Here is a 13,848-nt window from a genome sequence, read left to right on the forward strand (position 1 = left end):
TCAAACTTCAAATGCTTCGGTGATGTGTAAGGTAAGCCTAATAAGGTGAGTCTGAAGGAAGCACAAGAACAGAAGTAATAAATATAAGGTGGAAAAGTTCAGGACTATACAAAATAATACCCATTGCAATCTCCCTTGAGCAATGCAGCCAAGGAGTCTTGATTCCCAGGCATTCAAACAAACGGCTCCTTTCCTCCAGAGATCGCCCCTCTGCTGCAGGGACTGCAGCATGGAATGGCAGCACAGGATGGCTCAGACTCCACAGTGTACAGTGCTGTACTAGTCACCAACCCACCTCAACCACAGATCATGTGTGCAGACTGGGAGGGCAGCAGAGAGGGGACAGATCCCCTTCTGCCTCCCCAGCCTGCTACTTCTGGAAGAGGCATTTCTCAGTAAACTGTGGAAAAGCTCAGTTCTCAGGGCCCTTAACCCACTGATAACTACGACTACTCAGTCACTGTTAAAAGCATCTATATATGCTGTTTTGGTAGATTTGGTAGATTTCATAGATTTGGTAGAGCCTCCTATCTCCTCACCTTCATTTCTGTGAGTCAATTTGACTTTCTGGAGCACCCAACCTAAGCCAGACTTTCAGAGCAGATCACCATTTGGGTATTGTTCTGTTTTTTCTAAACAAATAAAATTTGGGTTCTGGGACCCAGTTCAAAGGCACACAAGCAGCTTATAATAGTCAACCAAGATTTCCAGCACCCCTGACCATTGTCACCCCTGACTGGATGTCCCAGCCAGTCAGGGTATTCTTAAACCTCCACAGAAGGTATTTTCTCTGCACTTTAATCAGTGTTTAGGAGATCAGTGCTATTTCAGAGTGTGTCACTGCTCTGTTCCCTTAAGGAACTAACTGCTAACTGTAACTCTGATCTCCTTCAAGTCCATTGGGACACATGATAGACTTGCTGCATTGTTCTGGGTTATTCTTGATCTAAAAAAGACTCATGGATAAAAGTAAGAGTCTGTAGATGGAACCCCATGGTTTCTCTGAGAGCAGCAAGGCAGGGCTGCAGAACAGAGAAAAATGGCCACATAGCTTGGGTTGAAGGAAGGTCAGGTAGTGTTCAGCTTCATCTTTCATTTTTTGTATTCATCCATAATTTTTATTAAGACTTCACAGAAATTATTCTACCAGGTCTGCTCAGATAATAAATACCTCACTGTGTAGGGGAGAATAGAAAGTAAACCAAACATGAGAGAGTTCAGTATTCCAGAAAGAGGTGCTACTTAGATGGCCAGGATCTTCCTACTGCTGATAGCACATAGCACAGAGGTGCAACCCCATAGCAAACACTAATTTAAAAGAACTGCTTAGCAACATGACAGGCAGCAGCCAACTTGCTCTCACTTGATTTTGGGAGCTGTAAGACCAGCCAACAACCCTTCCCCCTCAAGAACCCATACGGCATTCCTGAGGCAAGTGTTAATACTGGATGTCGACCAAGAGAGAATTCCTATAGACTCAGGGGACGAGAGGAGGATGATACACTGCTCGATTTTTTCCACTCTTTTCCCCTCATGCCCCACTGCTCCTGTACTTGTAGTGCCCCTTGCACAAGGACCTTTAACACAGTGGCAAGCGGCTCCCAGCAGGATGCGAGGCACAGCAGCACATGTGGCCTGTCTGCCCTTGGCAGGAGCTGCTCTGACTAATGGAAACAGCAACTCGAGACAGGCATGGAGAAGGCTGTAAAGTGCTAAACGGGGAAACTCGCATGAAAATCGTTAAGAGCACAGCAGCATTCAGCACCAAGTTATTCCCAAACTGTCCTTGCCGAGCATGGCTGGTTGTTTTCTCCCCCTGTGTAACGCTCAGATGCATTCCCAGGATACCTCTCAGTACAAAACAATAAATGGCCAAACAGCTTCTAACTACTACGCACTGGTCTCTTAACCAGGAGCAGGGCTGCAGGGCTGAGAAGTCCCTCTGTTGGAATCTTAGTGCCACCTTGTGCTGGGAACGGTAACAGTCAACGGATAAAAGCTTGTCCAGAACAGCAAGAGAGAAAGGGGAGGAGAAGCTGTCGTTGGAGCAAAGCTGCATTAGGTGTTTTGGCTTTTGGAGATCTTTCCTCTTGGTACAAACCAGCGTCACTCCCAATATCCCGCTGTAGGGTAGAGTTCTTTTATGAAGGGACAGGTGGGTTACAGCGAGCAACTTTTGCCCTGACCCCAGACAGAAGCTCCAAGTCACACTTCTGCTGTAACTGCACAGATAGCTGCAGCTGGCAGATGCCAGCTCTGTCCTTGGCACAGGCAAGTCCAGGGAAAAACAGTGTCACTCAGACAGGAAAATTTTGCTGAGTAATACTGACATCCCCTCTGGAGCATGGTGTGAAACAGGTAAACCTGTAAGTAGTGCAGGTGTGGAAGATGAACCAGTAAAATGCAACAAGCATTTTACAGAGCAATTTCCACAAGCAAAATACTGCTATCCTAAACCAATGCACAGAGAAGAACCAGCTGACTTTATTGGGGGATATAAAAGCAGAGTTTGAATTTCTTATTTGTTCCTTTTTGAATTATTCTAACACTTTTTCTCCAATGATGGGTAAAATTCCATCTGGTCAAATTTGAACTTCTGAAAATTCCTGCTTCTCTACACTGAGTTTTAGGGGAGCTTTAATATAATTTAATATAATACAGCCTCATGATTTTGTTTATTGTTCAAAAATGGGAGGTTATTGTTTTGTGAAAAATTGTATTTCCAAGTCAGTCGCAAAGATTTTGCTGTTGATCAGTTAAGTTTCATCTTTTTACCACTTAGAACATTTTTGCAAGTTGCAGACAGTATTGCCTTGAGTTTTATTGACTTCAGAATTTCATTACAAACTCAAAAGGAGGAAAAGAAAAGCATTTTGAAAAATATTTCTGTAGCAAGATAGGGACTCTCTTGGAAAGAGACAGGGTGCGAGAATCCTGCCGAAGGGGCACGATGAACAAACACGTGAGTATACTGACAGGGATGGGGCATCCACAACTTCTCTGGGAAACCTGATCCAGTGTCTCACAACCCTCACAGTAAAGAATTTCTTCCTAAAATCTAATCTAAACCTCCTGTCTTGCTGTTCATAGCCATCGCCCCTTGTCCTATCACTTGTGAAAAGTCCTTCTCAAGGCTTCCTGGAGGCCCCCTTTCAGTGCTGGAAGGTGCTATATGGTGTCTGTGGGCCCTTCTCCAAGCTGAACAACCCCAGCTCTCTCAGGCTGTCCTCACAGTCTCAGTCTCCAGCCTTATGGAGCCTAGAGTGCTCTAGCCCTCTGACCAGCTCTGTGTCCCTCCTCTGGACCCATTCCACAGGTCTGTGTCTTTCCTGTACTGAGCACTCCAGACCTGGACACAGCACTCCAGGGCAAGGGTGAGAATTACTCCCTCGACCTGCTGGCCACATTTTATTGGATCTACCAGTTTACCACCAATTCTGTTGGAAGTGTGGCCAATATGGGAATTACACAGAATCACAGAATATTCTGAGTTGGGAGGGACCCACAAGGATCATTAAGTCTAACTCTTAAATGAATGGGGATTGAAGCAAAAAAATACTAAAAATCTAATTATTTAATAGAACCAACTTCTGATGAACATCATAAAGCACCAGTGGAAAAACCTATGGTTTGTTTGATCCATCAATAGCTCCATGCTTGACTGAAACTCAATACTGAACACACAAATCTCTGCTTGCTAAAGTAAAGCCATTCTCAAGCAATACAATTTCACTGGGCCCCTATCTGTTTCAGCATTGAGATACCTACAGATGCAACAAGGGGTCCTCCAACACCACCACTTGACCACCTAAGCTTCTGTGTCTGTGGCAGGAACCGTTCTGATCAAATTTCTTGCAAGGATGAATCCACGTAAATTACAGTTAAATCAAATGTGGATGCCTGGGAAGAAGTAATGGATTTCCTTTGTAGGAAGGAGTAAAACTGAAACAACCTGTATACCTTGCAAAAATAAAAACAATTGTAAAATATTTGTAATCAAGGTATGTGAACTCAAGTACAACTGCCACAGAAGTTCCCTTGGTTGGCAAAAATTGGGAGCTATAGCAGGCAAAAATGAGCAAATATATGTTACTGTTGCTGCCATGAAGTGATGCTAAAGAACAGCAACCCACCACAACCTCCCTACTTCGTGAAATCAAGAGTTTAAGAAGGGGAAACAGATCACGCAAGGCCATAAGTTTGCTTAAGACCCAGCCTAAACAAGAAAATATTCACAGGGAGGGGGATTTAGGAAAAGGCATAGCACTAGAAATACAATGCAAACTTAGCTGACTTCCAGTAGGTCTCATTCTGCACAGCTCCCAAGCCTTCACTCTCATTCAAGGACAACCAACCACACAAATATGGGGGAGCAAATTCATTCTGCTTCTGAGCTGATTTTAAAGGTAAACTGGCAGAATTAGGCAAAATGCACAAGAAACCAGAAAAAAACACCCCAGCCAAAAGGAGACATGAACATACTTTGTAAGGGGTTGGCAGCATAACTGCATGACAGGATGCTCCCAAATACGTAGCCAGCCTGACATTTTCATAGTGGTTGGGATGTTTCTTCTGTAGCTGAACAACCTGTTACAGGTAACACACAACTGTTATGTGTTATAACACACAAGCTGGCAAAGCCCAACTATAATACACTTCCTCCAGTTCTTCAACCTGTTAAAAAGGTGCTGTGCTCACCCCAAACCTACTCAGCTATGGCATCTTTTCTTACCAGCATCCTGGTCAATGAGACATCAAGGATAGAGAGGGTTCCTGGCAGTCAAACTACTATGAGCTCCACAGTGCTTTGCAATCTGGACAAGAAACATGGCCCAACTGTCAGATTCTCTTACAGGTGTCATACACCTTCCCCTGCAACTAAGGTTATGGAAACATTGAGATCCACCAATTCACATACAGATGACAAAAAAAAAAAAAGCCCACTTGTGTCAGGGGAAGGAGGTACGACTGGGGTTGTGGAAGCCCTGCCTGCCTGACCCACTTGGGGGAACACATTTAATTGTTTTCAAGGTATCTGTAACACAAACACCTACATAGCAGGACACGGCCATGGAAACAACTAGGAGCTTTTGTTCCAGGTTCTCCAAAACAAGAAGGTTGTTCAAAGAACAAGACAAACCCAGAGATCTTGATGCCCAGAGTTACTTGTACTTACCTTCACATTAAATGAAAAGGAAAGCAGCTCTCATTAAAGGGCTGTCTGAACTATGACTTAGAAGGATCATCCAGCCCAGGAGAACAGCTTCGCCCTCTAGGGGCAGGATTCACTTACAATTTCTTCCCCATTTTATCATCTGCTCTCATTGCTTGCTGCTGGTTTGGCAAGCCCTAACCTTGCTCTCGAGCACACTGGTCATAAATACCCACAACGGTGGGCGATGCTTAGTTGTTGATTTGACCCCCTTTCCCTTGCCATGTGAATGACGTTTCTGCAAACCAAGCCCCGCCCGCCACTGCACCCACTGAGGCTGCCAGAGCAGCACCGAGTATGAACCTGCAAACAGGAGGAGCAGGGTCACAGAATGGCTGCAGGTGAAAGTGTGTGGAGACTATGTTCAATTTTTGCTGGCACAGCCAGAAATGCTTGTAGAGCATAGCACCCAGTGACAACACCTGTGAATTCTGGAGGGAAGAGCCGTATTAGTGCCATTGGTCATCAGCTGTTTCCTGGACACTCCAGATTTTAAGACAAGCTCTTAATAACCCACCTCTCTCTCCTTTAACCCATTTAATGATACAGTACAATTAAAGACCCCACAGGACAAGTCCCTGCAGCTATGAGCATACTCACCATGGTGTTTGTGTAGCCTTCCCTGAACTGAGGGCCAAGGTATCACAGTCTGAGCCATGGACTGCACAGACAGACCCACCCATGTTCTAAAACCATACACACCCTGGCATGACACAAGGCTTTTCCCAGGGACTGACAGAGTTACAAGTATTAGGTTCAATTCTACACTCAATTCTCTCCACTAATGCTTTCACATAATGAAACGTTCACGGGTAACAGTGGCCATGTGTAATGGATCAAGCTCTTTAGGGCAGAGAGTTGGACTTGACATGAAAATCCTGAGCAGCCAACAGTGGATTCAGGCACCTGAATTCAGCCAACAGCACCTGTTTTAGGATGAAACTTGTGTTTCTACACCCCTAGATACAAAAACTTGAAATCTTAATCCACAGTTGAGTAGAAACACAAATACCACAGACCAAAGCAATAGTTATGTCAACTCTGATGTTTCACACCTGCTTGAAAGAAATGGCTTAGAAAGCTGATTTATACATACAAACAATCCATTGTGCCCAGAAGTTTCCTAACATTCTTTTATTAAAAACCAAAGAGCCAAAGATTGCCCTGATGCTCTTCATTGTTATAAAGCAGACTCTGAAGTATTAAGTGAACTATGTATGAGCAAAGGACTCCCAACTGATGCAGAGTTTAAAACTAGGTTTACAGTTTCCTATTTTATTGGCATGGATGTATTTCTAAACTTAAAAACCCTTCTGGCAAGTTATCTCAATTTCTTATGACAAAATTTCTCACAACACACAAATATTTACAACATATACATATTTTTTCAGTCTTTTACAACTGGTTCTTAAAAGACAAACAAATCATAGGTTACCACAGAACAAAAGCTGTGACTTAGTTGTTTTTAATTTGATAAAACTATCATAAGTTAAAGTGAATAGATTTTTCTTTAAATTCCTTGTAGCATTTTACAAGTGCAACAGAAAAATATGAAGAACCAATTTAGGATAGCTGCAGTTCATTGGATAAATGTTGCCCGTCGTAATCACATTATTTCACAGCAAATTCTTGAAAAAATAAGCACCAATCATTCTTGCAAAGAACAATTTTATCTAAAAGTATTGAAAAGTGTTAAATACAAGGTGTTTAATTTACGTAACAAGCAATAAATACACCATATCCAAACTTTATTCTGCATACTGCTACCCTTGTACATATAATGTACTAAAAAGTCAGCAAATTGTCAACATCTTTTAATATTTTTTTTCTCTTTTTTTAAAGAAATCAATTTGACTTCCAACCAACGGTTTGCTACTATAACAAAGGCCACAAACAGTACGTCTGGGACAGCATACAGTGTTAAAACTGACAAACTCCAAGGGGAAAAAACCATCTAGCAAATAAATTGGAAAGCTGTAGATCATTGCTGGTGATATTAACATATACTAGAAAACCTTAATATGCTGCTACTATGATTTTGTAAATTGTTTAGTCAAATATTGTAAGAGCAAACTAACGCTCCTACTGATCAAAAATAATTCTGTAGCCACACTGTATTCTCATTGTCCTGCATGGAAAGATCTGATGCAATTTCGTAACTTTGCTTGAGCCTTTATTTTACAACAGAGCATTACCTCTAACTCGGAATTGCACATAAGAAGGCTATTAAAAAGTACAATAAAAATCTGCACAAATCAGACTTAAGAAGAGTCAGTATGCTGTACACTTTCTACAATATTACGTTGATAGGTGAATAAAGAAGTGCTGCCACTAAGTTTTTCAGAAAGTTCTTTAGTTGAGGAATAATCAAATGGAATTTTTGTTGGGTTTTTTATTATTATTATTTTTTTAAATTATTTTTATTTTTTTTTAGAAATGACATCCAGGTCAGTTTAAGACCTATAAGCTTATGCATTGAGCCTTAAAGACTGATCTTCTCTCCTCCTGGAAGAAATATCAATATCTATTGAATCCTTGCCAACAATAAGCCTTAATCTCTTCGCTGGAGGAAGAGGAATAAAGTCATCAAATTCATCATCATAGTCATCTTCCTCTTCATCATCCTCTTCTGATGAAGATTCATCTGCTGTTTCCTCTTCATAGTGACCATAATCATCTACTTCCATTCTCGACTCCAAAAGGGAGAGAGTTTCACTACAACACACACCATTTTCATGAAGGTCCTCTGGGTACGTCCCTCTGTTTTCATCCTCTCGTTTTAGCTGTATTTTTAATTTTGTTGAACTATTGCCTGATCCTGAGTTAAACCCATTATTTAGCTTTGCTACATATAAATTATTATCTTTTTCATGGTCTTTACTTAATTTTATGCTTATTTTTGAAGAATTCATGCCATCACTCTCTTGATCATTTGCCTTGCTACTGCTATCATGACGCCTACGAAGAGTCAGTTTAGGGATCCCAGAGCTATTTTCAAGGATAAGTTGTGCATCATACCTCGTAATTCGTCTTTTCTTTTTACTTTTTGCAGTTCTAAAGCTGTCTTTTGCTTTAAAATTGTCAGTTGCTACAGAGCAGCCACCAGATCCAGGGATACAGTCTTTAAAGCCAACAGGTGTGTCCACCACGTTATTCCTTTCTTCGAGTTCTGAATGAGAACTAATCAAATCCGGTACTTCATCCTTCACAGGTGTGTTGTGCATAGTATCAGTTTCCTCTGTTTTTGAAGATGGTTTCATAAGCTTTCCTTGTCGAGATTTCTTTTTTGATGTGCCTGCATCACTTTTCTGGCACCGACCCTCCCCTTTATGTGATGGTCCATGAGCCACATTGTTGTCGTTTAATGCACGAGACTGCTGCTCTGCAATGTCCGATTGTGTTCCAGTCAAGTTACTCTTATAGCTATCCAACGTATTTGGTTCAAGCTTTGTGTCAGAGGTCTCCTTCAAACTCATCCTTGTTCTCATCGACCTCCTTGTGATATATGTGCAGGGTGCAATATCACCATGCTCATAAGCACCTTTCACAGAATTCAGTTTATGTTCTCTTGCTGCATGCCTCGTTAAGCATCCGCTAGAGACTGCAACTTTGACTGGTCCCTCCAATTCTTTATCCTTTTTAATGGGCAAGTTTTTATACAAAACTACTTTAGGCTCTTTGAGAACTAAATTTCCCATTTCAAGCTTTCGAGAAGCATTCTTTTGCTCTGGCCTTTTGCACTGATTTCTCAACTTTATCTTTGAAAGTAAAGGCTTTGCAGGCTTTTTCAGTCTCTTTGGTACCCTGGAATTATTTATATGAGTTAGTTTAGATGAGGTAGAATTTGATGATGCTGGAATTCTTGATATAGACTGTCTGGTTAACGTTCTATTTTTGCTGTTCTTTTTTACGCCAATTGAAGATTTTCTGCTAGCTGAAAAAGAAAAAAGCAGTTTTGTTATGACACTGCTATATCCTGAATTTCCCACTCCCAAATACTGCAGTTTTTTCATTTATTTGGGGCACTTCAAAAAAATCCATGAGACAGGATAGATAGTATGTAGTAAGGAATGAGACTGCTTAACTTGCAACTCAACACATGAAAGGAATTGCCAAACAGGCCACAAGTACATCAATATTTCCAGGTACACTTCCCCTCACTACCCCCTGGTGTTTTTACTGAATTTCTTCTTCTACCAATTAAAAAAAAAAAAAATCAATTTGACATTATCTACATCTTTTGCTGGGTATTGTTCCAGCAAAAATATGAGGATCAGCATGATCTAATATTATTTCCAGGATTTTTTTCATGGAGAAGGAGGAAAAACCCCAAACACCTTTATCTAATGTAATGGTTTCAGTTTCAGGTGAAACTACTGCCTACTGTGGCAAGCTAAGGGGTTTTGTCTGCCCAACAGAGGTGCAATTCTAATACTGGCAATTAGAGGCCATAAAAAGATTTTGGGACATTTTTTAGGGTTTTTATTGATTGGTTGGGTTTTGATGTTTTGTTTTTGTGTTTTGGTTTTTTTTTAATATTAGCAGCAAAGAGGAGACGGAACCGCAGTATTTTAAGTAGCTCCAAACCTGTTTACCACTTAAATCAAAGTTTAAATTATTTGTATTTGCCCATACTGAGGTTGGTGGAGGTGGGAAAGCGGGGAAAGGAAATAAATCATACTCACTACTCCATAGACAGAACTCTTGCAGGAAGATTACAAACAAAAATCCCTTCAAATTTCTTCTGAAATTACTACCTATGCACTTTCACTGCATAAGAGGTGCCTGAACTATCAATTCTGGATGTGGAAAGGGAACAGCTGCCCAATTTCAAAGACTTCTAAAGGAAACAACTACTTGTTTAATAATAACTACTAAGAGTATTTATTTAAAATTTATTTTCCTAAGAATTCAAACTATATAAGTTTTCTTTCCTAAACCATACTACTGCCTGTGGTAGTTTACTGTATTTTGAAATACAGAAATTATTGGCAGGACTTTAACTCACATGTTTATAAATATTTGCTTTTGATATTAAAAAAAGAAAACAAAAGAAGAACATACCACCTATTGTTCTTCTAACACTTGTGGAAAACCATTAATTTGCTGTTTAAACTGCCTATGGATTCCTGAATAAATTAGTTTTAACGACCAGTATGTGAGAAGCATCTCAAAACTAAGAGAAGAATTCTATCACTGTGAAAATTTTCCATGTTTTTGTGAAGCCTTCAATGACTCCAAGCTCTTCCCCTTACTTACTTGCATTACCTTTTTCCTGAGTGGTATCTGCATCAGTGTTAGAACTGACGGACTGGCTGTCTGAATTCTTGCTGCTGTCACCCAACTTTTTAAGTCTGTTCAATCGTTTGTCTGTTTCTCTCAGTCCATATTTACTGTTAATCACAGGAGTAGGTGCTGGCAATCCCACTCTTGATTTAAAAGCACCAGTTCCACGTCTACAGATAAAAGGAGCACAGAAGGTATTAATAAATCTTAATGTAAATTTCGAGTGTTGTTTCATATACAGTAGTTTGGATCCCAGGTGTATCTAGACCAATGACACCAACAGCCACAGAACTGGTTAGCAGTTTGTGGCCTGTCCTGTCTTCTACCTGTCATCTTGGGTGCCTAAATGTCTCAGCTGGCCAGCAAGAACAGCAGGATCACTTAGGAAGAGTACATGGACATATGTAAAGAGACGCAAATCTTACTGGTGATGACTTTTGGAGGCTTGAAAGAAATTGTACTGCACCAAATCTCCCACTGCTCCGAACATACCACAGATCCTTAGATCCCAGCATTTTAACATTGCAAATTAACATTCTTTACAGCATAGCTAAAATTGGGACATTTAAATTTTTGTGGTGTACAAAGTGACTGTTGCCTCTTCAGTCTTCAAACAAGCAAAAAATGAGTCCTTACTAACTCCCCCTGAAATAAAATCTTATATATTTGGTTACCTCTACCACAGCTTTGCATCTGAAAAGCAGATTCCTAAAGTTAAAATTACTCAAACATTAGCTTTAAAAAATAACTTAACATGTACTTAAAATACAAAAACAAGTTAATGAAAATGTTCAGACACACAAAACTAGTTTGTCCTGCAAAGGAAAGTATGTTCAAATTACACTGAAATCAGCGATCAAAAGAACTTGAGAAAAACCCGCCATTGCTCCATGTAACAAGGGAAGAACAATTCTGGTGCCTATTTGTTCATCACTTTAGTCTCCAGGACTGAAGTACATTTTTACTAACTGCTCTCGAGATAAAGTCTGAGACTGCACCCTTCACTTGGAATGGCCTACCAACATCACATAAGCTTGGAGGTCCATACCAGAGTATTTTCCCTTTAATTTCAAGATATGTTAGTGACCAAAGTAGCCAATAAAAATGGAAATAGTATTATTAAACTATTTATATGCAGGTGCACTAAGCTATTTCTCAATATGAGCAATATTTTGACCTTTATAGGGTTTTTATTTCTACAGTTAGAGGTTATGCAGTTATAGATTGATCTTCCTACAGTTAGATCAAACACAACAGTGAGTTCTGTGCAGCTCCTCTTGGAACAGAGTGAAGCTCTCACAGATGATGTCGAGCCTCCGTGCTCACAGTGAGCAGAAGTTTCAACATGGCAAAAACCAACTATGGAATTCTTTCAACTGATTTTGTGAAGAAACCAGGTTGGGACAGCACATTAAAAACAAATATTGAGTGATGGACAGAGAGAAGCAAATACTGTCCAAACCAGTAGATATTTACAAATACACAAATCCCCAAGTTCTAACAAAACTGGGTGAAAAACTAGTTTGCCCATACCCAGCAGAAGAGAACTTCAGGTCCACAAATAAAACATTAATGGAATTTGCTTTATCAAGTGCAAAGAAGAGCAAAAGTTGGGGATCAGTTCACAATGGTCTTGTAGAAGCTGTAACTGCTTTTCCTTCCAATTCTACTTTATTCAGTACAAGCATTTTTAAGAATCTACGCCCCTGTTTTGTTCTGCCTCATTTTGTTCTGGATTCTCTCCAGAACAGAGAATCAAAAGATTAAGAGAATACAGATTTCTCAGGAATCATCACCATTCTGTAACAACACAGAAAAATCATTACATCAAATAGGTAGGAAGCAATTATTTTGTGTCCAAAAATCTGAGTACTCATAATCAAGGACTTTCAGGTTCACAAAACAGATCATGAATATGCCCAATTGCATTTGAAAGCTTTTTACAACAATGCATACCTTTCACAGGTATAACATTCGCAGTATTCATTATTTTCTCCAAAAAACCCATCTCCGTAGTAACAAGAGATTTCTTCTCCAGGTTCAATATCTCTTAGAGCTTTCACACATGCTGTATCTCTGCCCGTTGATACAAACTGGAAAAAGAGATGACAGGAAGTGAAAAAAAGGTTAATCATTAAGGCTGAACAGTATCTGAGTAAGAAATAAAACACTTGGGGAAGAAAAGTTGGAAGGAGAAAGAAATAAAAGTGGGGTACTTTATTTATTTATAATTTCTTGCTTACCTTACAGTTAGGTCTGCAATCTGAAAAAGGTCCAAAAGATAAAGTCAATTAACTGTGGATAAGACCTGAAACATGAATAGTTGTAGATATCTAAAGTAAGGATTCACTTTGACTTCAATGACTGCAGAATCTCAACTAAATACTGGGAGTTAAGTTAGTACTGCACAAAGCCATGCATCAAAAGATTTCTGCTTTGATATAGCTGCGTTTCTGAGCTCTTTCCTATGCTATCACAAATGTCCAGTTTCCCTCCTCTTTAGAGCAAACAGCTTCATCTTAAATCCTACCTGCTCTTCCTTTGGCACACAAATGCAACACAATCTGCTAAACTTCTGTGCAAAAGGTTAAACAGCCGTAAGAACTTCATCTAATAAAGATGTTATTGTTGACTGAGTTCACAAAGAATTCAAGGTAACCCACAATATATTCCACTAATTTAGCTGCCAGTTCCAAAGTCTCCTTCAAGGAAGAAGTCATTGCTTCCCTAGAGCCTTCTCTGAATTTCTCAGCTGATCAGCTCTGGCTGGGAAAATCCCAATATGATTTTGTCCTACAGTAATACAGTATGTCAGATTCAGAAATTTTTCTCCAAGTTTCTGTGTTGTTTGGCTCACATACAACACTTCTGAATTTCTTATGCCCTTCAACATGCTTCTTATACTTATTACTCACCATGATTGATAAATGCAGCAGGACCAAGCCACAGTTGTGCACAGTTTTTTCGTGTGGAATACATGACGCTGAAGTCATTTTCCCCATGTCTCAGCAGCATGTTTTCTTCCATTTCTGATAGTTCAGCAATACAGCCCACAAGTAATTCTATTTTATCATTTCGTTTCCTTTAATGTAGAAAGAGTAGCAAAAATAGGACTACATGTGCCAAAGTCACAAAATAATTTCACAGAAAGAGAAGTTGTTATAGAATCAATTACAACAAATCTGACGTCAGAAACAATTACCACCATTGTTTCTACAATTTCCTGAGACTGCAGGCAAGAAATTGCAAGAGTTGATTACTTCAGCTTCTGCAATTGTTAAAACCAAAAGCAAGATCTTTTCATTTGTGTACACTCCCTCCCCATCACCACTTGAGAAATTTTGACTTCC

General features: G+C 39.9%; 1 protein-coding gene across 9 annotated transcripts in view; it reads right to left on the bottom strand.

Annotated features, from left to right (window-relative positions):
* Positions 1-6,467: 6,467 nt before the first annotated feature.
* KMT5B (lysine methyltransferase 5B) overlaps positions 6,468-13,848 on the bottom strand; it is a 28,041-nt gene continuing 20,660 nt past the window's right edge. For 8 of the 9 annotated variants that reach the window (XM_058827873.1, XM_058827951.1, XM_058828104.1 and 5 more), the window contains 5 exons: positions 13,414-13,580; positions 12,742-12,761; positions 12,455-12,591; positions 10,472-10,668; positions 6,468-9,146 (listed from right to left, as the gene is read on the bottom strand). In XM_058827873.1, coding sequence (XP_058683856.1) covers positions 7,681-9,146; positions 10,472-10,668; positions 12,455-12,591; positions 12,742-12,761; positions 13,414-13,580 — 1,987 coding nt within the window. In that variant the 3' untranslated portion in view covers positions 6,468-7,680. The remainder of the gene's footprint in view (positions 9,147-10,471; positions 10,669-12,454; positions 12,592-12,741; positions 12,762-13,413; positions 13,581-13,848) is intronic. The other variant, XM_058828271.1, reaches the window with a different exon arrangement.

This window comes from Poecile atricapillus, chromosome 1, assembly GCF_030490865.1.
Source record: "Poecile atricapillus isolate bPoeAtr1 chromosome 1, bPoeAtr1.hap1, whole genome shotgun sequence".
Taxonomy (NCBI): Eukaryota; Metazoa; Chordata; class Aves; order Passeriformes; family Paridae; genus Poecile; species Poecile atricapillus.